We start from the raw sequence: 26,419 nt of genomic DNA on the forward strand, positions 1-26,419 counted from the left end.
ATCCCCATTGAAATAATTCCTTTCACCAGATGGCTCCTTGCTGGGGGACGAAGGCCAATTTTAGCTTCATTACAGTTGTTGGGGAAAGGGGATACAGTGTCCGCAATGATTTAGTTATTTATAGGACATAAATATCACACCAGAATATTCGCTAGTTTTTTTTTTTTTGGGGGGGGGGGGACAGAGAGAGACAGAGCATGAACGGGGGAGGGGCAGAGAGAGAGAGAGGGAGACACAGAATCGGAAACAGGCTCCAGGCTCCGAGCCATCAGCCCAGAGCCCGACGCGGGGCTCGAACTCACGGACCGCGAGATCGTGACCTGGCTGAAGTCGGACGCTTAACCGACTGCACCCCCCAGGCGCCCCTACACCAGAATATTCGCTAGTTTAGACTCAGCAACAAATGGCAAGAAAATATTTTTGGTAGTCATTTCTGCCTGGAAGAATGAATTCTCTGGGTAAGATAGCTGCCCCTTGACCTTCAGTCGTTCAAAAGAGAGTTACTTAATTAGCATTATTGGACGTTAACAACAAAATGTGTCCAGTATAGACTAGAAAGCACTCGCTGATCCTAGATACAAGCCATCGTTTTAATTTATAATTATAGTAAAATAATTGTGTTCTATCACAGGATTATTGAAGACCCGAAGTTTTTTTAGAAAAACTTTTCAAGTTTATTTAAGTCCTCTCTACACCCAACATCTAGAGTAAGACCCCACAACACAAGCCATTCGTTTGCTAAAGAGCTCAGTGGAAAATGAGATGTGAATATAATGTTTCACTTAATTATAGTTCACTTCTCTTCTGGACTGAGCATATTACATAGGAATTTCATAGAGAAAAGACTACAGAAAAATGAAGAACCGTGACCCATTTTGTTCTCGCTCTCATTTGGTTGGACGTCCTTCCCACGTAAATCAGTATCTGAGAGTTACGAGAAACTGAGATTCAACTGTAAAGAATTAAGAACTTATGTTTAAGATTATGGCTGCCTGGTACCTTCATGTTTTGGGGTTGTTATCGTTCCTATATTGATATTCTGAAATTTGAAAACAGCGGGACGCAGCCGATTCTTCCCACAAGTAGTTAAGAAAGTCAGCACTGCATTGTAGCTTCAGAGCCTAAGACCCTTCAAGGTTCTGCGCGCTGTTTCCATCTCTCATTTGTGGGATGTACTCAGGGCATCGTGTACGAAAGACATTTTCCCTTACACCCGTTTTAAACCTTCATGTAAATTCTGACCCACTTGTCTCGCGTTTGCAGGTGCATCGGCTGGTGGTAGTAAATGAAGCAGATAGCATCGTGGGTATTATCTCCCTGTCAGACATCCTGCAGGCCCTGATACTCACGCCCGCAGGTACGAGTGCCGGGTGCTGGCCTGGCCCTTCGTGTGCAAGAAGGGGGCGGGGGGGGGGGGCTGCCAGGCGGGGGCAGGTACCCCGTGCAGGTACTCCACCACCACGCACAGAGCTCGGTGTTTCGGGGTTGTATTGTTCCTCTATTGATACTCTGAAATTTGAATTCTCGTGCATTGCCCTGTAAACCATTTTTACTTTCTGGGTGGTTTTTCTTTGTTTTACTGCTCCGCGTGGGTGAGAGATAAAAGTTGATAGAAATTCTGAGGAGCATCCTATCAACAACCAGCAGCGTCTGCATAAGTGAGGATTCGTTGCCATGGTCCTAACCCTTCCCATTCAAAAGCGAAGACTCCTTCAGTTTTGATTTTTAGGACGACTACCTAGAAAACATAGGAGGGGAAATTCTTTGCTCTACCCTTAAAAACACACACACACACACACACACACACACACACAAAACTTGTGTTTTGAGTATATAAAACAGAAGGCCTAAACACAAACTTTTTTCCATTAACAGCAGCATATGGGAATTACATTACCTCCCAAACAGCGTTGGTAGCTAACCTCATTTTGTGCCAGACCAGCTCGGCGCAAGCTCTCAGGCCAGTCAGGGAGCATGCAGGGGAGGGGAGGAGGGGGCTCTGGGAAAGAGGGCTGCTGTGTCTCCTGTGGGCCATGTTCAGTAGTGAGAGGTGGGCTAAGGGGTCCTAAAAGCACCAGCCCTCTCTTTTTCCTCCCTACTCCTCCCCTTCCCACCCCCATCAAGTACAAATAGTCCAGCCTTGGGCCAGACTGACCCGTGCCAAGACGTGCCAAGACTGCAGACTAAGTGACGTACACTCCGAACCCCTAGAAGTTAAACATTAAAGTGTGCGTGTACTCGAAAACTGACACGCAGACCAGTGGAACAGAACAGAGACCCCAGAATTGGAGCCACAAACAGATGGCCAACTAATCTTTGACAAGGCAGGAAAGAGGATCCAATGGAAAAAAGTCTCTTTAACAACTGGTGCTGGGAGAACTGGACAGCAACATGCAGAAGAATGAAACGAGACCACTTTCTTAACACCGGTCACAAAAAGAAACTCAAAATGGATAAAGGACCTGAATGTGAGACAGGGAACCATCAAAACTCTAGAGGAGAAAGCAGGAAAAAACCTCTCTGACCTCGGCCGCAGCAGTTTCTTACTTGACACATCTCCAAAGGCAAGGGAATTAAAAGCAAAAATGAACTATTGGGACATCACCCAGATAAAAAGCTTTTGCACCGCAGAGGAAACAATCAACAAAACTAAAAGGCAACCGATGGAATGGGAAAAGATATTTGCCAACGACATGTCCGACAAAGGGCTAGTATCCAAAATCTATAAAGAACTCACCAAACTCCACACCCGAAAAACAAATAATCCAGAAAGAATTGGGCAGAAGACATGATTAGACACTTTTCCAGAGAAGACATCTAGATGGCCAACAGGCACATGAAAAGATGCTCAACGTCACTCCTCATCAGGGAAATGCAAATCAAAACCACACTGAGATAGCACCTCACGCCGGTCAGAGTGGCTAAAATGAACAAATCGGGAGACTGTAGGTGCTGGCGAGGATGTGGAGGAACGGGAACCCTCTTGCACTGTTGGTGGGAATGCAAACCGGGGCAGCTGCTCTGGAAAACAGTGTGGAGGTTCCTTAAAACATTAAAAATAGAGCTACCCTATGACCCAGCAATAGCACTGCTAGGAATTTACTCAAGGGATACAGGAGTGCTGATGCGTAGGGGCACTTGTACCCCAATGTTTATAGCGGCGCTTTCAACAATAGCCCAACTATGGAAAGCGTAAATGTCCATCAACTGAGGAATGGATAAAGAACATGTGGTTTATATATATAATGGAAAACTACTTGGCCATGAGAGAGAACGAAATCCTGCCATTTGCAGCAATGTGGATGGAACTGGAGGGTATTATGCTAAGTGAAATAAGTCAGTCAGAGAAAGACATATCATAGGTTTTCGCTCATACGTGGATCCTGAGAAACTTAACCGAAGACCATGGGGGAGGGGGAGGGACGGAGGCAAACCGTAAGAGACCCTTAAATACAGAGAACAAACTGAGGGTGGACGGGGGGTGGGGGAGAGGGGAAAATGGGTGATGGGCACTGAGGAGGGCACCTGTTGAGATGAGCACTGGGTGTTGTACGGAAACCAGTGTGACAACAAATTATATTTTTAAAAAATGAACCCAATTAAACAATGGGGAAAAAATAAACTGTACACGTACTACGGTACTTATTTTACTTTGGTTCAGAAATCAAACTAGCCAAGACTAGTTTCCAGTTGGTTTCTAACCTAAAGATGCCCATCTTAAAGGAGTCCCTGCCACCGGCGAGAAATCTCACCTCCTCTGGGTGCAAGCACCGAGGCCGTGACTCCAGCAGAGAAGCAGCAACCGGGGAGGGGGTCCACGGACTGAGGAAACACACGCAAACCCCCAGCAGAAAGACAAGCAGATGGCACCAGCCCCATGCTGCGGGACACTCCCCGGCTAGCAGGGCACTCACGCGGCTGTACTTGACCTACGCACGGAGGTCACCCGGAGCAGGCGGGCGAGACCCACCCGGAGCGCGTGATCCCACTCCCGTGCAGCCTGCGCACAGACAGCTCCTTGGTGCGCACGGGGACGGGCCTCGTCCAGGGCGGGCTCGTCCTTGCAGGCACATAACTTAGCACCTTCAGAAAGAGGCACCCCTCTCCCGGGCAGCTGGCCCGGGCCAGGGCACACGTTCAGCCAGCAGCGTTAGGGCTCATGTTGGCCCCTCTCGGTCTCACGGCCAAGACTCTTTGTGCGTGGTAAGCTCCAGAGTGAACGAATCACGTTCTTTAGCCTCTGTGTGCCTAGTGTCACAGACCCAAAGAATGAGAGCGGTGGCCCGGGGCGCCTGGCTCAGTAGAGCATCCGACTCTTGACCTCAGGGTTGTGAGTTCGAGCTCCACGTTGGGCGTAGAGATTAAAAGAATAAAAAAAGAATTTTTTTAAACGAATGAAAATGTTGGGCTGGATGAGTTGACATTTCCATCCACATTTGAGATTTTTTAAATTCCAAGTCATTAATACTCCTCTGCGGGGAGGAACCCTGTTCCACGGCCGAATTTGGTATGTGCGTTACCATAGAAATAACGTTCTAAAGATAGTAGTTGAGTTAGAATTCTCTGCAATGTAGTGTGTAGAACCTATTTAGGAAAAGTGCTCCGTGTCCCTAATAACTGATTGGCAAGTGAACGTTCGGAGAGCTCTCCGGGAACACGGGCCCTGCCCGCCTCGGATCAGCAGCCCTTGAGATGCCGTCATCGTGAGAGACGGTGCCGTGTAAGCATCAGGTGAGGGCTCCGGCCTGGCCCCCGTCTCCCCCAGGAGTTGCCCGTGTGTGGCCTCATTTAGCCCCTGGTCCAGGCAGCCGTCCGGTGAGCAGGCTGACCCAGGCCCTGCGTCCTTCCAGACACACTCTGATAGTGTGAACCTGTTTGCGGGCGACGAGGGACCGCAGCCGGGACCCGCGCTGCTGGGTGGGAATCAGCGGCAAGGGGCACTTCGAGAAGGCGTCCGCTGTTGGGTGAATAAAAGCTACCAGTGGTGATTCAGCAGCCAGTGGACACGGTCCTCCATCAAGGACGCGGACTGGCCGTAGTAACATTTTCTCTTCAGCAGTAGCTCCTTGTCACACGTGGACCGTCCAGGCAAACCTACGCGTGCGTGCGTGCACGCGACCGGTGAATACATGATCGGTTAGCGGTAGCCGTGGTTTTTTTAGCCCCTTATTTTCTATGGATTGTTCAGCTCTTTTCAAAAGTCTTGGGTCTGCAGGGACAATAGGAGAGGCTGCTGTGCTGAGAAAAACGGTAGCGCTCCCGCCAACCCGCCCGGAAAGTCACGAGCCAGATGCGTGCAGATACCCGTAAACGTGTTGGAATGCTTTTGTTCAACGTTTTGGAAGTATGCACAGGCACACCTCAGGGACCCTGTGGGCTGGGGTCCGGACCCCTGCAGTACAGCGAATGTCACAATAAAGCGAGTGGAAGGGAGGTGTTGGTTTTGCGGTGCACGGAAGGCACGTTTGCACCACACGTTCGCGGCGTGTGACGTGTGCCCCAGCACCGCGGCCAAAACGACAGTAGTGGACACACCTCTTGTGAAAAGCGACTTTATTGCTGAAACGTGCTAACCGCCGTCTGAGCTTCCAGCGGGTCCTAATCCTCTTGCTGGAGGGGGTCCTGTCCCACGGTGACGGCTGCTGGCCGGGCAGGGTGGTGGGTGCTGAAGGCCGGGGTGGCTGTGCAGCGTCTGAAAATAAGACAGTGGGGACGTTGGCCGCACCGGGTGGCTCTTCCCGTCACGAATGATTTCTCTGTGGCGGGCGGTGCCGTTTGATGGCATTTTACCCAGAGAACTTTCCCCGAACCGGGGTCTGTCCTCTCAGCCCCTGCCGCTGCTTCGCCGACCAGGCTTCCGGAACATTCCAAATCCCTTGTGACCGTGTCTTCGCCGACCAGGCTTCCGGAACGTTCCAAATCCCTTGTGACCGTGTCTTCGCGGCATCTCCACTGGGAGGAGATGCCACCTCAGGAAGTCGCTTTCTTTGCTCCTCTTCGTCCGTCCAGGTTTCATCCTGAGATGGTGGCGACCCCGTCCCCTCTTCAGGCTCCACTTCTGATCCCAGTTCTCTTGCTGTTTCTACCGCGTCCACAGTGACTTCCTCCACTGAGGTCCTGAGCCCTCCACGTCCTCTCCAGGAGGGTTGGAATCACCTTCTTCCCAACTCCGGATTATGTTGATAATCTGATCTCTTCCTGTAATCACGAACGTTCTTAATGGCTTCTAGAACGATGAATCCTTCCCAGAAGGTTTTCAGTCGCCTTCAGATGCATCTGAGGAGTCCCAGGCATGGCAGCTGTCGCCTTGTGACCCGTGTTTCTTAAATACTAGACTCGAAGGCCGAGGCGGCCGCCTGAGGCACGGGCTGCAGGATGGCGGGGGTGGTGGCAGGCACGAGCACGACCCTCATCCCGTCCGTCTCCGTCAGAGCTCTGGGCTGTGACCGGGTGCACCGCCAGGGAGCTGCCCCGTCTTGAAAGGGATCTCCCGCTGAGCAGAACTCCGCAGCCAGCGTCCCCTGCTCAGTGGCCGTGCTGGAGACCGACGGGCTTCATCGTGCGTTCACAGAGCGCAGGCGGAGCAGACCTCCCGCCGTTCGCGGGGGCCTCGGGTTTTCGGAACGGTCACTGAGCCCCGGCTGCCGGTCCAGGTCACGGCCGCGTCAGCCCCGGGCACGGACTTCCCCTCTCTGGCTCCAAAGGCCCGGCTGGCGTCTTCCGGAAGAAGGCTGTTGTGTCTCCACCGAAGGGGTGGGTGTCGCGCGGCCCCCGTCATTCGTTCCGGCCGCTGGGCCTTCCGGCTTCGCCCTGCACTTGCGTGCTGTGGAGACGCCGCCTTTCCCGGAACCTCCTGACCCACCTCTGCCAGCTTCAGGCTGCTCCTCTGCAGCTGCCTCACCTCTCTCCGCCTTCACGGAATCGGAGAGAGTCGGGGCCTGGCTCCGGATTAGGCTCTGGCCTCAGGGGACGTGTGGCTGGTGCGACCTTACGTCCAGACCCTTGCAACCCTCTCCATACCAGCAGGGAGGCCGTGTTGCCTTCTTACCACCCGTGTTCCCAGAGGAGCACTTTTTTTTTTTAAGTTTACGTATTTATTTACTTAAGGCATGTCTGCCCCCAGTGTGGGGCTTGAACTTACAACCCAGAGGCCAAGAGTCGCTCGCTTTTCCGACCGAGCCAGCCAGGTGCCCCTGGAGCAGCCCTTTATCTCAAGGATTTTTTCCTCTGACTTCACAGCGGGGCTCGCTGTTTGGTGAAAAGAGGCCCACTCTGGACGTGCCTTTGTCACACCGGGCTTAATCGTTTCTAGCTTTTGATACAAAGCGAAAGGTGGGCGACTTTCACCTGAACACCTAGGGGCCGCGGTAGGGTTGCCACGTTGGCCCGATGTCAAGAGTGTTGCCTCTCAGGGACGAGGGAGGCCCGAGGAGACGGAGGGAGAGATGGGGGGGGGGGGGGGGGGGACAGCCAGCGGAGCGGTGGGCACACACGCATTTATTGAGTCGCTGCCTGCGTGTGGCTCACGGTGCCAGCCAACGATTACAGTAGCGACCGAGATCCCTGATCGCCGTAACAGGTATCGTCGTGAAAAAGTTTGCAACGCGGGGAGAATTCCCAAAATGGGACGGGCACGCAGAACGATGCCGTTTGGAAAACGGTGCCGGTACACTTGCCTGAGGCAGGGTTGGCGCAGACCTTCCAATTTTTAAGAACAAAATCACCCACAGAGCGCAGTGAGCGAGGTCCGCCCGCGTGACGGCAACACGCGCACCTTCACCAGGACACACGTGCGTTCTCTCTTTTAAAAACGTTAGCACTGGAACCCCTTTCTTTTCCAAATTAAGTCTTGCGTATTTAACACTTAGGACCTGGAACACAGATTAGAAGTGGGCTGCTGTGTTTGTAGGGGTCTGGAACGTTCTCCTAAGGCACGGCAGAGTACGGGTGAGGACCCCCCCGGGGGGCGGGGACCACCCCTGCTGTGTGCAAGACAGGCCCGGCTGCGACGCGCTTTGATGTTTCATTTTCCATCTACCGACAGGTGCCAAACAAAAGGAGACGGAAACGGAATGACCGCTGTGAGTGGAGAAGCCCTCGTAGGAGAACTTGAACAAAGATTCTGGGTCACGCTTTGCCTCATGAACACTGACCGTGTTAGAAGACCGTAAAATGGCTAAGAATGTATAGCAGGGTTTAGCGATGGGTATTTTTTCCAGTGACGTTGAAACTGAGCATAAGAAACAGGTTTTATGTGTTTGAAGATTCAGCCTTGCATTAAAAGACTGTTTTCAGACCTTCGTCTGAGCGATTTCAAATGCTGTATGTTATTAAAGTGCACTGTGTCCTGAAATTTTTTATTATTTTTCGTTTCAAAGAATTCACTGGTCTGTAACAGGTAATATGACATAAGGCGAGCGCATGGCTTCTTCAGACCTAGTGCCTTATGTCGGAACACGTGATATGTCATCACTGCGGCCCGTGGCAGCTGGAGCCACACGGTGCTGGGGCGTGACAGTCTTTGGACCTTTACCAAATCAGTTTTGTTCTCATTAGATTTGTCAAACCGTTGTAATTTGGATATAAATCATTACTTTGTAAAACTTTAATGGCAGTTTTACGTTTAAGTGTCTGTTCTGAACTACAGTGTAAACAAAACTGCTTTACAACAGCTTTATTTATTTTTACTTTCCTGCAATTTTTTTTTTTTTTTTACACACATCCTGGTGGGTGAGCCTCCCCATGCCCGTTAATAAACCATCGGTGGTTATTTTTAAAAGGCAAATTTCTCATTTAAGTTTGGATCTGGAAAGCGTAGGACTTCTAAAATAGCCACTGTTAGAGTGGAAAGCCGAAGTTTCTGAAAGCACGGGTGAAAACGTGCTCTGCTAGGCTGGGAACAGGCGGCGGTTAGGAGCAGACAGAGTGCCGGGAAGAGGTCTATTTTTTTCTTGTGTACTGAAACGTAAAATCACGATGTTTGTACGGCTGCTGTGCGATCGTCCGTGTAAATTCTATTGTGGCACATGCAATATGTCATGTGGTTGAAGAGAAACCATGTTTCCTAATGTAAGTGCTCTGAAAATGTCCACACTGTATATATATATGAGTATAGTTTGATTTTTTTGTTGTTGTTTTGGGGGTTTTTTGGCAGATTGAAAGATTAAAGTAAATCTTATTATCGACCATTTTGCTCAGGACGTTCTTTAAAATACCACGTGTTTCGGCACATATTCATTACAAATCGGCATGAAGTTTCCCACGTAGAGATTTCTTCCCAAATGAAGGAGAACGTGAATTCTCGGATCCCTTTTTCCCTCATCAGAAAAAAAACAAACCTGGGGAGCCTGGCTGGATCGATCGGAGGAGCGTGTGACTCTTGATCTCAGGGTTGTGAGTTCGAGTCCCGTGTTGGGTGTACAGATTACTTAAGAATAAATTCTTGGGGACCGCCTGGGTGACTCAGTTGAGCGTCCAACATCAGCTCAGGTCATGATCTCGTGGTTAGTGAGCTTGAGCCCTACATCGGGCTCTCTGCTGTCAGCACAGAGCCCGCTTCGGATCTTCTGTCCCCCCCACCCCCCCACCCCGCCTCCCCAACTCATGCTCTCTCTCAAAAATAAATAAAAAACATTAAAAACATAATAGGGGCGCCTGGGTGGCTCAGTCAGTTGGGCGTCCCACTTCGGGTCAGGTCATGATCCCACAGTCCATGTGTTCGAGTCCCGCATCGGGCTCTGTGCTGACAGCTCAGAGCCTGGAGATTCTGCCTTCAGATTCTGTGTCTCCCTGTCTGGCTCTCCCCCACTTACACACTCTCTCAAAAATAAGTCGGTTAAGCGTCCGACTTCGGATCAGGTCGTGATCTCGCGGTTCATGGGTTCAAGCCCCGCATCAGGCTCTGCACTGACAGCTCAGAGCCTGGAGTCTGTTGCAGATTCTGTGTCTCCCTCTCTCTCTCTCTCTCTGCCCTTTCCCCGCACACGCGCGTGCACACACACACACACACACACTCAAAAATTTTTTTAAGAAATTAAAAAATAAAATATTTTTGAAAAAACCTTAATGACTCACACACTTTCTCTCCATTATTAAATAGAATACATTCAATTAAAAGTCGACCCGCAGATTTTCTTACGCTGTCACTTTTCATTTCCTAGTTAGGCCAGCTGTGAGAGAGCACATGTACACATTTCCCCATAGAAACAACTGTGGTTGTGACTTAGGTTAATGGTCATATTTGGGAGAAAGCAAAAACAGTCACAAAGCTGCTAGAACCCCAGTTTTGAACCTCAAAACATCTGCTTTCAGCCCGCCCCGGGTTTGTGAAGCACCCATGAGTCTGCTCAGACTCCCATGTACCACATAGAGCGTATTCTGTGTATGTTCCGCTTCAGAAAACTGCGCGGGGCCATTTACAAAGAAACGTGCTACGATTCTCTCTTCCCACCAGGCACACTCAGTCTGGCGGGCCTCGGGCAGGGTAGGGTAGGGCGGGGCAGGGCTGTGCCAACGTGCCGGGCAGCAGGGTTTGGGGCGCACCTGCACCTGTTAGGCGCCAGCGGGAGTGGGGCGGCCCCTTCTCAGACGCAGGGCTGTTGCCCAAGAGCATCTTGTTTCCGGCAAGTGATAAAGACCGGGTTCTAGGAAGTGTGCCTCTCTGTGCCCTTCTAGAAATAAGGAGAAGTGGCACTTCCAGAATCCTAACGAAGAAAGGATTTTCTAAGGGAAAAGCCTAGCTGCCCCGAGAAAAACCACCTGGGAACCCTTGCTGGATGCGCCCCAGGTGTTTGCAGCGGCCTGTCCCCTCGAGGCTCCCAGGACCCCCTTGCGTGGCAGGCTCACTGCACCACCAGTGCCCACGGACGCCCTGGCCCTCGCACCAACGAGGAGCTCACAGCCCCCAAAGGCTTGCGCACGACTGATGAGTGATCAACGTGAAAGCAAGAGCGTAAAAAACACACCACACCGGTTCCGGAAGCGGAGAGGGCATCCGTTCCGTTTCACATTCTAATCTCCAAGGAAAACTGGACGGACTTCCTGAACTGATGACATTTCTTACGTTTTCCTAGAGAAACATTTGCGTGAGCAGACCATCCTCTTTAAACCACTGGTTCTCGGCGGGAGAGATTGTGGACCCCGGGGGACACTTGGCAAAGTGGATACACTTTCGCTCGTCACCACTGGCGGTGGGGATGTGCCGCTGGCACCTGGTGGGCAGAGACCATAGACCCTGCGAGCGAGCCCCAACGACACACAATGTGCAGCCCAAGATGTAAGTGAGGAGGTTAGAAACTCCGCCCCGAAAAATTACAACCTTCTGGGTATTTTTGATTACCTTCGTTACTTCCTAACTGAATCCATTTGTCTTTGGAGGGGGGAGAAAAAAAAAAAAAAAACCTGAGCAGGCAGCCTTTCTGGGACAGGGGACAATCCAAACAGTCCACAGGTAGATTTCAGGGCGCTTACTTCCAAGGCACTTCCGCCAAAAAGAGAATTTTGCTTTGCAAACAGTAGCACTCTCAGGAGAAAATTCCAACCCGCAGGGAAATACTTGGAAGTTTCTCTGTTACTTTCTTTTCATAAAGAAACCAAGAACAGGTTCCAAAATTGTTTTTTCACGTAAAATTCCCTGTGCAACCGGCAGGGTTTTAAGTCTACATAAAGAGCATGCTTGCAACAGTCACAGGAAACCCCTAAAGTCCCCTCGCCTTGTGGATATAGCCCCATCTTATTTCTAGAACTTACCACACTGCACAACATTTACCTTTAGATGCCAGCCTAAGCCAGGGCATAGGAAAATTAATCACGTGGCTCCCTGCGTGGCTCTCAGAGATACTGAGGATCCTCCCCGCAGGGAGGTGGGGAAAAAGCCAGATACCCAGTTCCCTCCAGACCCCTGCTGGACCTCCACCTCCAAGGAACTTGCTGGTCAGAATGTGAAGGCTCAACAAAACACTACTCTGACTTCAGCTGTGCGTTGCCCTCTCTGGAAAGCCTGCGTCACAATCACCTGCTTTCACTGGGGACCAGAGCCTGAGGGGCGCCTGCTTCTGGGAGGTTGGGGACGCAGGATGAGTCTCCCACCTGCCTCCACTGGCCCAAGTCAGGAGCATCTCGCCCCCTCCTGCCGCGCCGGCCAACGGGTCACCACCGAAACGAATCGAATTGGAGAACGCAGGTAAACAACTGCCAGGTGTCACTGGCGCTCATTTGCCACAGGCCATTTGCCTCACCCATTCCAGCCACCGGCCCTCCCAGCCCCAGGGAGAGAGGCTGCTGACCCTCCTCCGCGTGAACTCTCCCTCCCAGCTGAGCGCAGGAGCCTGAGAGCAGGCCCTCCCTTCTCATCTCTTCCAAACTGTGCTGCTCGGCCTGGGAGAACCGCTCAACGGCCCAAAGCCATGCCCGGGGCTGCTCTCGTCCACGGCCTCAACTGCAAAGACCAAGGGGGAATCTCAAACTGCGGCCCACGAAGCCTGGCCACTGCTGGGCGGGCCAAGATCTGGGGAGGGTGGGGTCCCCCCGCCTCATGGCCCGTGCAGCCTGAGGTCACCCTTGTTTTGGCAACCCTTTGGATATGCCCCTGGCCCGCAAGACGCCCCGAACTGTGGGGTCACCTCCCTTCCAGCCGCAAGGCCTCCCCACTGCCTGGTGCAAAGGACGCGGAGAGGGTCACACTCAGGAAACCCTAACCTCTACCTACAGCCCCAGCCCCCCAATTCCTGTCCAGCCAACACCTCCATCCACCCCTCCCCGCTGCTGGGGACTCACCATATTCAACCATGACGTGGAGACGCTGGCCACCTCTGAATCCTCCGTGAGCTTTTTAATCCTCCTCCTCTCCACCCTGACCCTTGAAAAGACAGCATAAAGAGGCTGCATTTCTGGTGGCCTCCGAACGCATTCGGATTCAGAGGCCCAAAAAGCTGACCCTCCCGACATCACGGCCATTAAGCTGCATTTTTAAACCAAAAATCTCATCATCTCATTTCACTGCTCAGAAACGATCACAGGCCCCCGCCCCGCAAAGCCCTCCCCTCCCACTGAGCCTCCCACCGACTTGCTCCTCGTCCTTCTAGAAGCTCCACGCCTTCCACACCTGCCCACCGGCCTGAGCTGGTCCCCACCCCCTTTCCTCACCTGCAGATACTCAACTGCTCTCTCAAGGGCCAAGTCAAATGGCCCTCCACCTGGAGGCTCCCAGGACTCCCCCCTACCCCCCCCACCCCCCCCACCCCCGCCAGCCGGCCGATGGATGCCTCCCTCCTCTGACAGCACAGGCTGTAATTCCGTAGGCCTGTTCTGCCCTGCCTTCTTCCTGGATAGTGGAGGGCGGCGCTTGAGGCCACCTGGCATCTCGGGTCAGAAGATCCGCTCCTCAGGGACGCCTGCGTGGCTCAGTCGGTTAAGGATCCAAATTTCGACTCGGGTCACGATCTCGGGTTGGGGAGTTCGAGCCCCACGTCAGGCTCTGTGCTGACAGCTCAGAGCCCAGAGCCCGCCTTGAGTTCTGTGTCTCCCCCTCTCTCTGTGTGCTGCTTATGCTCTCTTTCAAAAATCAATAAACATTTGGGGCACCTGGGTGGCTCCGTCGGTTAAGCGTCCGACTTCAGCTCAGGTCGTGATCTCATGGTTTGTGGGTTTGAGCCCTGCATCAGGCTCTGTGCTGATGGCTCAGAGCCTGCTTCACATTCTGTGTCTCCCTCTCTCTCTCTCTGCTCCTCCCCCACTCGGTCTCTGTCTCTCTCAAAAATAAATAAAACCTTAAAAATTTTTTTAAATAAATAAACATTTTAAACATTTTGTTAAAGAATACATGCTTCTCGGGGCGCCTGGGTGGCGCAGTCGGTTAAGCGTCCGACTTCAGCCAGGTCACGATCTCGCGGTCCGTGAGTTCGAGCCCCGCGTCAGGCTCTGGGCTGATGGCTCGGAGCCTGGAGCCTGTTTCCGATTCTGTGTCTCCCTCTCTCTGCCCCTCCCCCGTTCATGCTCTGTCTCTCTCTGTCCCAAAAATAAATAAAAAACGTTGAAAAAAAAAAATTAAAAAAAAAAATAATAAATAAAGAAGACATGCTTCTCGGTACTGCTGTGCGTGCGCACAAGGAAACTGTTATAAAATCCCTCACCTTTCTTGGCTTGGCTCTTCCCTTGTGCAGTTACTGAGACGGAGAAATACGCACACACCGTTGCGTGTAAGCGTGCTCCCCGAACGCTAAAAGTCTCGCAAATGTTAGTAGCAGGTGTTGTCCTCACGGGTGCAGCGGTCACCTGAGTCCCTCAAGGGAACGATATCCTACTCATCTCCATACTCCCACACTGGCACATCTCTGGACCTGAGAGGTGCTTCGGGAATGTTCGGCTGACGTTTGATGAGCGGTTGGTAAAGGCCAGTACATCCAGGAGGATCTTGGGGCTGGTGACACACTCCAACCGTGTGAAGCTGGTCCCCTGCGTGGCCAGGCTACTTGATGAAGGTGGGGAGACACCACAGGATACGGGGCATCATCTACGAATCCAGAGGCGGCCCTCTTCTCTGCCTGTAGCTTTCACAGGTGGGTTCCTACCCAGGGAGGATGCTGGAGGCAGGCCCCTGAGGAGCGAGAGCCCTGCTCCCTCTCTAACACAAAGGACACTTCCTTCTCAGAGGAGGGAATGTGGATACCCACAGACCCCCAGGGAGCCCGCGGCCACCGGAGAGGGCCGGCAGTCAGAGCACAAGCGACAAGCTCCGTGGGGAGGAGAATGGAGAAAAAGACACCAACACCTGCCCAGAGAGAAAAATGAGGCCGGCTTCAGGCGCGGGGAGTGGAAAAGACCAGAGACACGGGCACCAAGCCAGCCCCTCACACCTGCATAGATGGAACAGAGGGTTTGATAAAACTCACTCCTGAGCCTCTTAAAATCCAGAGGCAGTCCTTCCAGGGTATTTTGAGAATTCCCAGCTACCATCTTTCTTTGCCCCTTGTCCTCTTTTTGACAGCTGAAACAATTTCCAGAAATGTCGCCCCCGCCAAAACAGTGCTATGTGAAGGACGGCCCCTGGGCTAATTCCTAATCACAAGCATCAGGTAGAAGGAGGGGACAGGCGGGTGGCCCCTGGGTGGGAGGTTTACAGCAAACCAGCCTGGAATGAGCAAACTGGGGTGGCCCCCAAGGCTCACACTTTTGCAGTCCCTGTTACTTTTCAGAACCGCATCAAAGAGAACAGTTGCTTAGTCCCCAGTGAAGCCTTAGGCTTCAATATCAATTTATTTAGCAACTGTTACACTGTGCACACAGCACCACCACGGGCCAGGCACCGTTCGAGGGGACAGGGCCACACCACGAATCTGTGCCCTCAGGGGCTTACATTCTATCTAGTGTGCTGCGAGAACATCTTAGAAGAACATCACCACGGCACCTTGAGGTTGTTCTCTCGCTTTTTTTTTTTTATTTGCTTATTTTGAGAGAGACAGAGACAGTGTGAGTGGGGGAGGGGCAGAGAGAGAGAGGGAGAGAGAGAGAATCCCAAGCAGACTCCATGCTATCGGCACAGAGCCCGACTCGGGGCTCGAACTCACGAACCGTGAGATCGTGACCTGAGCGGAAACCAAGAGTCGGATGCTTAATTGAGCCACCCGGGCGCCCCTCAAAGCCCATGCTCTTAATCCCAGTTCTAAACAGCTATCGCCAGCTGAATTGTGTCCCCCCCACAAAGATCTGCTGAAGTCTCCCCCTGACCCCGGTCCCTGTGAATGTGATCTTATTTGGAAACAGGGTCTTTGCAGCATGGTCAAGTTAGGTGAGGTCACACTGGAGGAGGGCAAGCCCTAAACCAGTGACTGTGTCCCTTGGAGAACAGGCCACACAGAGAGAAGGCCATGTGACAGCAGACGCAGACTGATTAATGTGACAAAGCTAGGTACTGGGAAGGTGCTAGAACATTAAACGTGGTTTTAAAAACTTTACCAACACATTTTTATAAAAGTACGCCATTTGCTTTCCTTTTAAAAGCAATTTTATCGTAACCCAGACATATTAGAACTGAAATACACGGAAGGAAAGGTAGAGCTGAGCGTAAAAAAAAGCGGACAGGAGGTTTTTCAAATGGCGACCGACAGAGGTCCATTTTCAGGGGCCTTGAAATGCATTGGTTGGAAATAGGGCAGGCTACTATGATTACCACATTGAAAGGAAAAGTCTTCAAAAGTAACCATATTATAGATTTCAGACATCTTGACACAGCACTTAGTGATGAATAATTGAGATCTGTTCCTTATACCTTATGCACCCGATGGCTCTATTTATTATGCCATAAATTAGTTGACCCAACTGCTCTTTTTTTTTTGAAACAGGCTTTTTCAAGAACTGTAAACAGTGTTTAGAAGAGCACAGTGTGTACTTTCTTCTATTATTTGCAAATCGCCTGGAGGAAGAATGCTCCCCACTCTGTTGGTGAAACTAAAGCGACAGCGTGAGCCAGCGGGGAAATGATGGGACCAGCCTCGCCTGCAGCTCTGAGCCCTCCTGCCGACCCAATGCCACTTTCACGGGAGGGTCACAGAGTCACTGAACACTGACCTGGGGCGGGGGGGGGGGGGGGGGGGCAGCCCTTCTCCTCCCGCCACCATCACTTCCGCTTAACCTCTTGCTCGGGCCCCTGTGAGCCCCCAGCCCGGCCGTCCCTCACCGTCTACCCCTCGATGTCCTGCCTCCTTGTCCAGCCTGACTCGACTGTCCATTGCAGACACCGCCAACCCCTGCCCCTGTCCTCCTGCAAAAGCCCCAGCTCTGGCCGGACCTTTGCCCCCCTGCACTACCCCGCAAGGCCCCCTCTGCCCTCAGCTCCTTCCCTCCCCTCCCCCACCCCCACCCCCACAGCTCTGGCCAGAATCATCCCCCATGCGTGGCTCCCAGCTGACTCCCACCTTGCCCCCTACACTATCCCCACCCTGGCCCCACCTGCCCCCCTCCACACACACAGGGCCCTGGCCGACCCCAACCTGCTCCCTCAAGGCCTTAGCTGGCCCCCAACTGTCACTTCTCCACATGCTTAGTTTTCCATCATCTACCATTAATTCATCCCCAAACTCTCTGCAACAAACACTGATCTCCTCGCCCTGAGTTCAAAAGCATGAGTTAACCCACCCATCTTCGTTTTCTTAGCGACCTCATTCCTGGGCCCCTGCCCTCCTCCTGCCTCCAGGGGGACTAGTGACTTCTAGACCTGCTGCCCAGCCAGACGTTTGTCAACGTTATTCTTTCCAAGATGAACATTTTACTTTGTTAATAATATTTAACTCTGTTTTCTGTATCTTTTTTTTTTTTAAGTTTTATTTATGTAAGTAATCTCTAACATCCCATGTGGGGCTCGAACTCACGACCTCAAGATAAAGAGCCACATATTCTTCCCACTGAGCCAGCCCGGCACCCCTGTTTTCTAGGTCTTTAACTTCAGCTCTTTATTTTTCCTTCCTTCTATTATTATTCTAACTTCTTAAATAAGTCACTAAGCTCATTAATGTTTAGCCTTTTGTTTTTGTGCTAATGTAAGCATTTAAGGCTAACTTTTTCCCTTTTATGGCATCCCATGCGCTTTGATTTGTAGCTTTTTTTTTTTTTTTTTTTTAATGTAGACCTCACACCCAGTGCGGAGCCCAACTTGGGGCATGAACTCATGACCCTGAGACTAAGCCCTGAGCTGAGGTCAAGAATCGGACGCTTAACTGACTGAGCCACCCAGGCGCCCAGACTTGAAGCATTTTTATTATCAGTTTAAATATTTTATTGTCTTTATTTCTTTTTGACCCATGAACTCTACAAAAGTATATTTCCTATTTTCCAAATCTATGGGGCTCTCTTTCTATGTTTTGTTAATTGACTTCTAACTTAATTGCATTGTGGTTGGAGAATGTGGTCGATATGAGAAATTCCTGGAAATGTGATGAGGCTTGCTTTATGACCTTCTCCATGGTCAATTTTCATAAATGGATTATCCGTGTCTGAGAATATGTATTTCTTTTCATCTGCTGAGAGCAACGTGCTATATAGGTGGTCGTGAAACAACTTTGTTCATTCTGCCATTCAAATCTTTTCTGTCTTTACTGATTTTTAAAAACTACCTCCCAATTACTAAAAGGTATTAAAATATCTTACATGATTTCAATTTCTCCTTGTAATTCTGTCAAGTTTTGCTTAACATATTTTGCATAAACAGAATGTTACTGGTCACATAAAGGTTTCGAATTGTAGTATGTTCCTGGTGAATGAAACCTTTCATAATTATTTAGAGCCCCTCTAACCATAGTAATGGTTTTGCTTTAAAACCTATTTTGTTTTATATCAGCGCAGCTTCACAAGTCTTCTTTTGGTCAGTATTTGGTATAGCCTATTCTTTTTTTTAAGGTTTTTTATTTCTTTTTGAGACAGAGAGAGACAGAGCATGAACGGGGGAGGGGCAGAGAGAGAGGGAGACACAGAATCGGAAACAGGCTCCAGGCTCCGAGCCATCAGCCCAGAGCCCGACGCGGGGCTCGAACTCACAGACACGAGATCGTGACCTGAGCTGAAGTCGGACGCTTAACCGACTGAGCCACCCAGGCGCCCCTGGTATAGCCTGTTCTATTAGCCATTCCAAATAACCTTCATTTTCAATTTTTCTGTATGATTATGTTTTAGATGTGTCTCTTGTAATCATCATATGGTTAGTTTTTTTTAAAAGTCCATCCTGTCAACTTTTGTCTTTAGATTAAAACATTTTGGTCCATTTGCTATAATCATTGATCTACTTGTATTTTGTGTTTATTTTGTGTTTTCTACTTGCATGGCCTTATTTTATGTTTCTTTTTTCCTCCTTTTGATTATTTTTTCTCTTATTCTACTCCATTTCTTATTCCATTTGCCCTTTCTACTCTTTGGAGTTTTTGCATATTTCAGCACTATCTCAGAGAGAATTGTTTTAAAAAAATTTAACTATTGGGGCGCCCAGGGGGCTCAATCGGTTGGGCAACCAACTTCAGCTCAGGTCACGATCTCGTGGTTCATGGGTTCGAGCCCCATGTTGGGCTCTGTCCTGACAGCATGGAGCCTGCTTTGGAGTCTCTCTCTGCCCCTCCCCCACACCCACTCTCTAACAAATAAAAAAATAAAATAAATAAAACATTAAAAAAAATTATCATGCCATTACCCCACTGAACAAAATTAACAAAAATCCCTTAATATCATGTAATACCCTCCATTTTCAAACCCCCCCAATGTAACACACACTTAATGTGTTCAAATCAGGATTCAAACATGATCCACAGGTTTGATGTGGTTGATTTATCTCTCAGGGCTCTTTTTGTTGTTTTTTTTTTTAATTTTTATTTATTTTTGAGAGAGACTGAGTGTGGGTGGGGGCAGGGGCAGAGAGAAGGATACACAGAATCTGAAGCAGGCTCCAGGCTCTGAGCTGTCAGCACAGAGCCCAACGCAGGGCTCGAACTCAGGAACCGTGAGATCATGACCTGAGCCAAAGTCAGACGCTTAACCGACTGAGCCACCCAGGCCCCCCTCTCAGGGCTCTTTAAATCTATGAGTTCTCTCCCTCCTCCCTCTTTTTCCATGTCACTTATTTTTGAGGAAATTTTTGAGGACACTTAGCTTATAGATATTCCCACATTCCAGACAGCTGGCATTTCCACAGGGTATCATTTAGCATATTCCTCTATCCCATTAGACCAAGGGATTGATCAGACTCGTGATTAATTTTATGGCATAAACATTTCATAGGTGAAATGGGGCTTGTACTTCTATTTGTTTACAAATAATTAGGTAAGAACTATATAGCTGATAGAGGCAAAGACGATGGACAGAGTAGGAGGACCCTAAGCTCACCTCCTCCCATGGGTACAACTGGAAACACTCACATCTTGTAAATAGCCCAGAAAATGACACAAGGATTGGCAGAACAAACTCCACAACTAAATGTAGAGAAGAGGCCACATCGAAGAGGGGAGGAAGGGTGGAGATGCAGTGGCGAGCTGACCAGACCTGCAGGACGGTCAACAGGAGGGGGGACCTGTAGGCACAGAGATGGGAAGGAGACAGACGTGTGAATTCTGCACGGGGAAAACGAAATCCCCACAACGTTTGGCTTTGAAAACCAGAGGGGTGAAATTTCATGAGTTCTTACAACCAGGGGGACTTAAAACCTAGAATTTTAAAAGTCAGCAGGCTCAGCTCTGCCGGGGAGCGCAAGAGGAAACCGAGTCACCACCCTTAAAGAGACGGCACAACCAACAACCTGTGGAGATACAGCACAGAAGCAGCAGTTTGAATAGTGCCCGGGGCATTCAGGAGGGAGGGCTGCTTACTCATCTAGGAGATCACTGGGGGACTCCACCAGGAGCAAAGGAGCAGGCAGACACCATTTCCCTCCCCCACTCCCCAGCATAAACACATGGCCCCCTGCCCGTGCAAGCACAGTGCCAACACTTGATACTTACCTTGCTAAGAGCACCACCTTGCACCCCTGTATCCACCCCCCCACGCTTCAGCAGATCCACCCACTCCGGCCAGGACTACCTCCGTCTGGTGCTATGGGTCCCCTTCCCCAGAAGACCGGCGGCCGGCAAACCTTGCTCACACAGTACCTCCTGCCCCCACTCACGTTGTGGAGCTGCCACACCCCCCAACCTGGCTGGCCTCCATTCTGCCAGCGACAGGTCCCTTCTCACAGAGGACCTGCACGCAAACCTTGCAAACACTGTGCATCTCGTTCCTGTGGACGCTGCAAATCCACCCCCCCCCCCCCGCCCCAGTACGCTCTTGCCCGGAGCCCACGAAAAGTGGTAGCACAAGCCTGGCAATGTGCAAGCAGCTCCAAGAGAGGCCAGCACTACTCCAAAGTGAGTCCTGCCCCAAGGAGAGGGAAAGATAACCACACACCCCAGTCAGACTACAGCCCCAGCAGTGAGCTTGGGGTACACGGCTGGTCTGACTACAGGCCCCGCCCACCAAAGAAAGCTTCTCAGGGGGGCAACACAGAGAAAGGACTCCACACGTCGATGCTACTGCATCTTGCAGATGCCTGATGTCACTCAACTCAAGCCTACAGTGGCCACAGAGTGGCCCAATAACACCACGGGACCAAAACCTACCCACAACAGGCAAGTGAGCCACAGCAGACAACTGGACTAAGGGAAAGAGCTGCTAAACCACAATAGCAGAGTTCATGCAACACACACAGAAGACACCCCTGAAGCACCAGGTTGCAGTGAACTACAGGACTTCTTCAGAAGGCCACTACTTTTAAGAGCAAGAAATGTAGCCGACTTTTGTAATACATAGAAACAGACACAGGGAGTTAGATAAAATGAGGAGACAGAGGAAAATGTCCCAAATGAAAGAACAGGACAAAATCACAGCAAGAGACCAAAGCGAAATGGAGGTAAGTAGTATGCCTGATAGAGAATTTAACATAGTGATCATAAGGATACTCCTGGACTTGAGAAAAGAGTGAAGGACATCAGTGAGACCCTTAACAAAGAGGTAAAAAAGAACCAATCAGATGAAGAACACAATAAATGAAATTAAAAATATACTAGATAGAATAAATAGTAGACTAGAGGAAGCAGAAGAATGAATCAGCAACCTGGAGGACAGAGTTATGGAAAATAATCAAGCTAAGCAGGTGAGACAAAAAATTATGCAAAATGAGAAAGGCTCAGGAAACTCGTGACATCATCAGGCATAATAACATTCGCATTACAAGGATCCTCAAAGGAAAAGAGAGAGAAAAGGCGGCAGAAAATTTACTCAAAGGACTAATAGCTGAAAACTTCTCCAATCTAGAGAAGGAAACAGAAATCCACATCCAGGAAGCGCAGAGATCCCGCAACAAAATCAACCCAAGTTGGTCCACACCAGGACACCTAGTAGTTAAAATGGAAAAAAGTAGTGATAAAGGGGTAACTTTTAAAGCAGCAAGAGAAAAGACAACAGTTACATACAAGGGGCAACCTCATAAGGCTATCAGCTGATTTTTCAGCAGAAACTTTGCAGGCCAACAGGAAGTGGCCTGATATATTCAAAGAGCTGAAAGGAAAAAATCTGTAGTCAATACTACTCTATCCAGCAAGTCTATCATTTAGAATAGAAGGATAAAATATATATATAAAAAAAAAATAGAATAGAAGAAGAGAGTTTCCCCAACAAACAAAAGTTAAAGATATTCATAGCTACAGAACCAGCCCTACAAGAAATGTTAAAGGGGCTCTTTGAGTGGAAAGACCATAAGTAAGACTGAAGAAAGCAGGAAGCACAAAAGCAGTGAATATAAGTATATCTGTAAAAATCAGTCAAGGGACTCACAGAACAAAAGGATGTAAACTATGACACCATATACCTAAAACATGATGGGGAGAGGAGTAAAGAATGGGTTCAAGCTTAAGCAACCATTAACTTAATACAGATTGCTATATGCAGAAGATGTTATATACAAACCTAATGGTAACCACAAATCAAAAAGCAGCAACAGATATGCAAAAAATAAAGAGAAAGAAATCCAAGTATATCACTAAAGAAAGCCAACTAATCATGAGAAAAAAAACAAGGAAAGAAAGGAACAGAGGGGCACCTAGGTGGCTCAGTCGGTTGAGTGTCCAACTTCAGCTCGGGTCATGATCTCACAGTACACGAGTTTGAGCCCCACATTGGGCTCTGTGCTGACAGCTCAGAGCCTGCAGTCTGCTTCGTATTCTGTGTCTCTGTCTCTCTGCCCTTCCCCTGCTCACACTCTCTCTCTGTCTCTCAAAAATAAATAAACATTTTTAAAAAAGGAAGCGAGAACTATAAAAACCATGATAAAATAAGTAACAAAATGGCAATAAATACATATCAATAATTCCTTTAAATGTATGTGGACAAAATGTTCCAATCAAAAACACAGGTGACGGAATAGATAAAAAACCAAGACCTATCTATATGCTGCCTACAAAAGACTCATTTCAGACCTAAAAACACATAAAGATTGACAATGAGGCAATGGAGAAGCATTTATCATGCAAAGAGATGTGAAAAGAAAGCCAGGGTAGCAATACTTGTATAGGACGAAATAGACTTTAAAACAAAGACTGTAACAAGAGACAAAGGACACTATAATCATAAAGAAAGCAATCAACAAGATATAACAATTGTAAACATTTATGCACCCAATATGACAGCACCAAATACATAAAGCAGTTAATAACAAACATAAGAAAGTAATCATTAGTAATACAATAATAGTAGGGAACTTTAACATCCCTCTTACATCATGGAAAGATCATCCAAATGGAAAACCAACAAGGAAACAGTGGCTTTCAATGACATATTGGACCAGATGGATTTCACAGATATATTCAGAACATTCCATCCTGAAACAGCAGAATACACATTCTTTTTAATGGCACATGGAACATTCTCCAGAACAGACCGCATATTAGGCCACAAAACAAATCTCAACAAATTCAAAAAGACTGAAGTCATGCCCTGCATCTTTTCTGACCACAATGCTATGAAACTAGAAATCAACCACAAGAAAAAATCTGGAAAGAGCACGAATAGATGGAGGTTAATTAACATGTTACTAAACAATGAATGAGTTAACCACGAAATCGAAGAGGAAATAAAAAAACACATGGAGACAAATGAACATAAAACACAATAGTCCAAAATCTTTGAGATGCAGCACAAGCTGTTCTAAGAGGAAGCTTATATCAACAGGCCTACCTCAAGAAGACAAATATCAAATAAACGGCCCAACCTTATACCTAAAGGACTTAGAAAAAGAAGATCAAACAAAACCCAAAACCAATAGAAGGAAGGAAATAATAGGGGCACCTGGGTGGCTCAGTTGGTTAAGCGTCCAACTTCAGCTCAGGTCATGATCTCACAGTTTGTGAGTTCAAGCCCCGCGTTGGGCTCTGTGCTGATGGCTCAGAGCCTGGAGCCTGCTTCGATTCTGTGTCTTCCTCTCTCTCTGCCCTTTCCCTGCTCATGCTCTGTCTCTCTCTGTCTCTCAAAGGTGAATAAATGTTAAAAAAAAATTAAATAGAAGGAAGGAAAATACAAAGATTAGATCAGAAATAAATGAAATAGAAACTAAAAAAAAATAGAAGAGATCAATGAAATCAGGAGCTGGTTCTTTGAAAAAAACAAACAACATTAATAAACCTTTAGCCAGACTCATAAGGAAAAAAAAAAAAAAAAGAAAGGACTCAAACAAAATCAGAAATAAAAGAGGAACAGGGTGCCTAGTTGGTTCAGTCAGTTGAGCATCAGACTTCAGCTCAGGTCATGATCTCACAGCTTGTGAGTTCAAACCCCGCATTGGGCTCTGTGCTGACAGCTCAGAGCCTGGAGCCTGCTTCGGATTCTGTGTCTCCCTTTCTCTCTCTGCCCCTCCCTTCCCCAGCTTGTCCTCTGTCTCTCTCTCAAAAATAAATTTTTAAAATTTTAGAAAAAGAAAGAAAAGAGGAGAAATAACAACCAGCACCTCAGAAACACAAAAGATTTTAAGAGAATATTACAAAAGATTATATGCCAACAAACTGGACAACCTAGAAGAAATGGGTGAATTCCTAGAAACATATGACCTTCCAAATTCGAATCAGGAAGAAATAGAAAATTCGAACAGACCAATCACCAACAATAAAATTGAATCAGTAATCAAAAAACCCCCAACAAACAAAAATCCAGGACCAGATGGCTTCACAGATGAATTCTGCCATACATTTAAAGAAGGGTTAATACCTATTCTTCTCAAACTTTTCCAAAAAATAGAAGATGAAGAAAAACTTCCAAATTCATTCTATGAAGCCACCATTACCCTGATACCAAAACCAGATTAAGACACTAGAACAAAAGAGAACTACACGTCAATACCTCTGATGAATTAGATGCAAAAATCTTCAACAAAATATTACCAAATCAAATCCAACAATACATTAAGAAAATCTTTCACTACAATAATTTATTCCCAGTATACAAGGGTGGCTGGATACTTATGAATCAATCATCATAATACATCACATCAACTAAGAAAGAGAAGGGATAAAAACCATATAATCATTTAGACAGGAATGCACTTGACGGGAAAAGCAGGAAAAGTGCTTGACAAAGTACAACATCCACTCATGATAAAAACCCTCAACAAAGTAGGTTTAGAGGGAACATACCTCAACATAATGAAGGCCACATATGAAAAACCCACAGCTAATATCATACTCAATAGAAAAAAAAACAAAAGCTTTTCTCCTAAGGTCAGGAACAAGACAAGGATGTTCACTGTCACCAATTTTATTCAACATAGTACTGGAAGTCCTAGCCACAGCTATCAGACAAGAAAAAGGAATAAAAGGCATCCAAACGGGCGTGTCTGGGTGGCTCAGTCAGTTAAGTGTCCGACTCTTGATTTCGACTCAGGTCATGATCTCATAGTTCATGAGATCAAGCTCCGCATCAGGCTCTGCACTGTTAGGGATTCCCTCTGCACGGCTTGGGATTCTCTCTCTCCCTCTCTCCCTGTCCCTCCCCCACTCACATGCGCACAAACACACGTGCACACTCTCTCAAAATAAATAAATTTTAAAAAAAAGAAAGAAAGAAAAGGCATCCAAATTGGTAAGGAAGAAGTAAAATTTTCACTATCTGCTGATGACATGATACAATATATAGAAAATCCTCTAAACACTCCACCAAAAAGCTACTAGAGCTTATAAATGAATTCAGTAAGGCCACAGGATACAAGATCAATGTACAGAAATCTGTTGCATTTCTATATGTTAACAATGAAGCAGCAGAAAGAGAAATTAAGAAAACAATTCCAGGGCGCCTGGTGGCTCGGTCAGTTAAGTGTCCAAATCTTAATTTTGACTCAGGTCCTGATCTCCCCATTCCTGAGATTGAGCCCTACATCGGGCTCCACGCTGACAGTGCAGAGCCTGCTTGGGATTCTCTCTCTCTCCCTCTCTCTCTGCCCCTCCCCCTTTCTCTCTCTCAAATCTCAAAATAAATAAGTAAATTTACAAATAAATAAATAAATCCATTTACAACTGCATCAAAAAGAATACCTAGGAATGAACTTAACCATGGAGGTGAAAGACGTGTACTCTGAAAACTATAAAACAATGATGAAAGACACTGAAGACAACACAAATGGAAAGATATCCCACACTTGTGAATTGGAAGAACAAATATTATTAAAATGTCCATACTACCCAGGGCACCTAGGTGGCTCAGTTGGTTAAGCAACCAATTTTGGCTCAGGTCATGATCTCACAGTTCGTGGGTTTGAGCCCTGTGTCGGGTTCTGTGCTGACACCTTGGAGCCTGGAGCCTGCTTTGGATTCTGTGTCCTCCCTCTCTCTGCCCCTCTCCTGCTCCTGTTCTGTCTCTCTCTCTCAAAAATAAATAA

The 26,419-nt window shown here is 48.3% G+C and overlaps 1 protein-coding gene across 12 annotated transcripts in view; it reads left to right on the forward strand.

The window, feature by feature from the left end:
• The window catches only part of PRKAG2 (protein kinase AMP-activated non-catalytic subunit gamma 2), a 261,150-nt gene extending 251,965 nt beyond the window's left edge, over positions 1-9,185 (forward strand). For all 12 annotated transcript variants that reach the window (XM_058723747.1, XM_058723752.1, XM_058723748.1 and 9 more), the window contains 2 exons: positions 1,264-1,357; positions 8,045-9,185. In XM_058723747.1, the coding sequence (XP_058579730.1) occupies positions 1,264-1,357; positions 8,045-8,076 (126 nt within the window). In that variant the 3' untranslated portion in view covers positions 8,077-9,185. The remainder of the gene's footprint in view (positions 1-1,263; positions 1,358-8,044) is intronic.
• The last annotated feature ends 17,234 nt before the right edge of the window (positions 9,186-26,419 follow it).

The sequence above is a fragment of the Neofelis nebulosa genome, chromosome 4 (genome assembly GCF_028018385.1).
Source record: "Neofelis nebulosa isolate mNeoNeb1 chromosome 4, mNeoNeb1.pri, whole genome shotgun sequence".
Taxonomy (NCBI): Eukaryota; Metazoa; Chordata; class Mammalia; order Carnivora; family Felidae; genus Neofelis; species Neofelis nebulosa.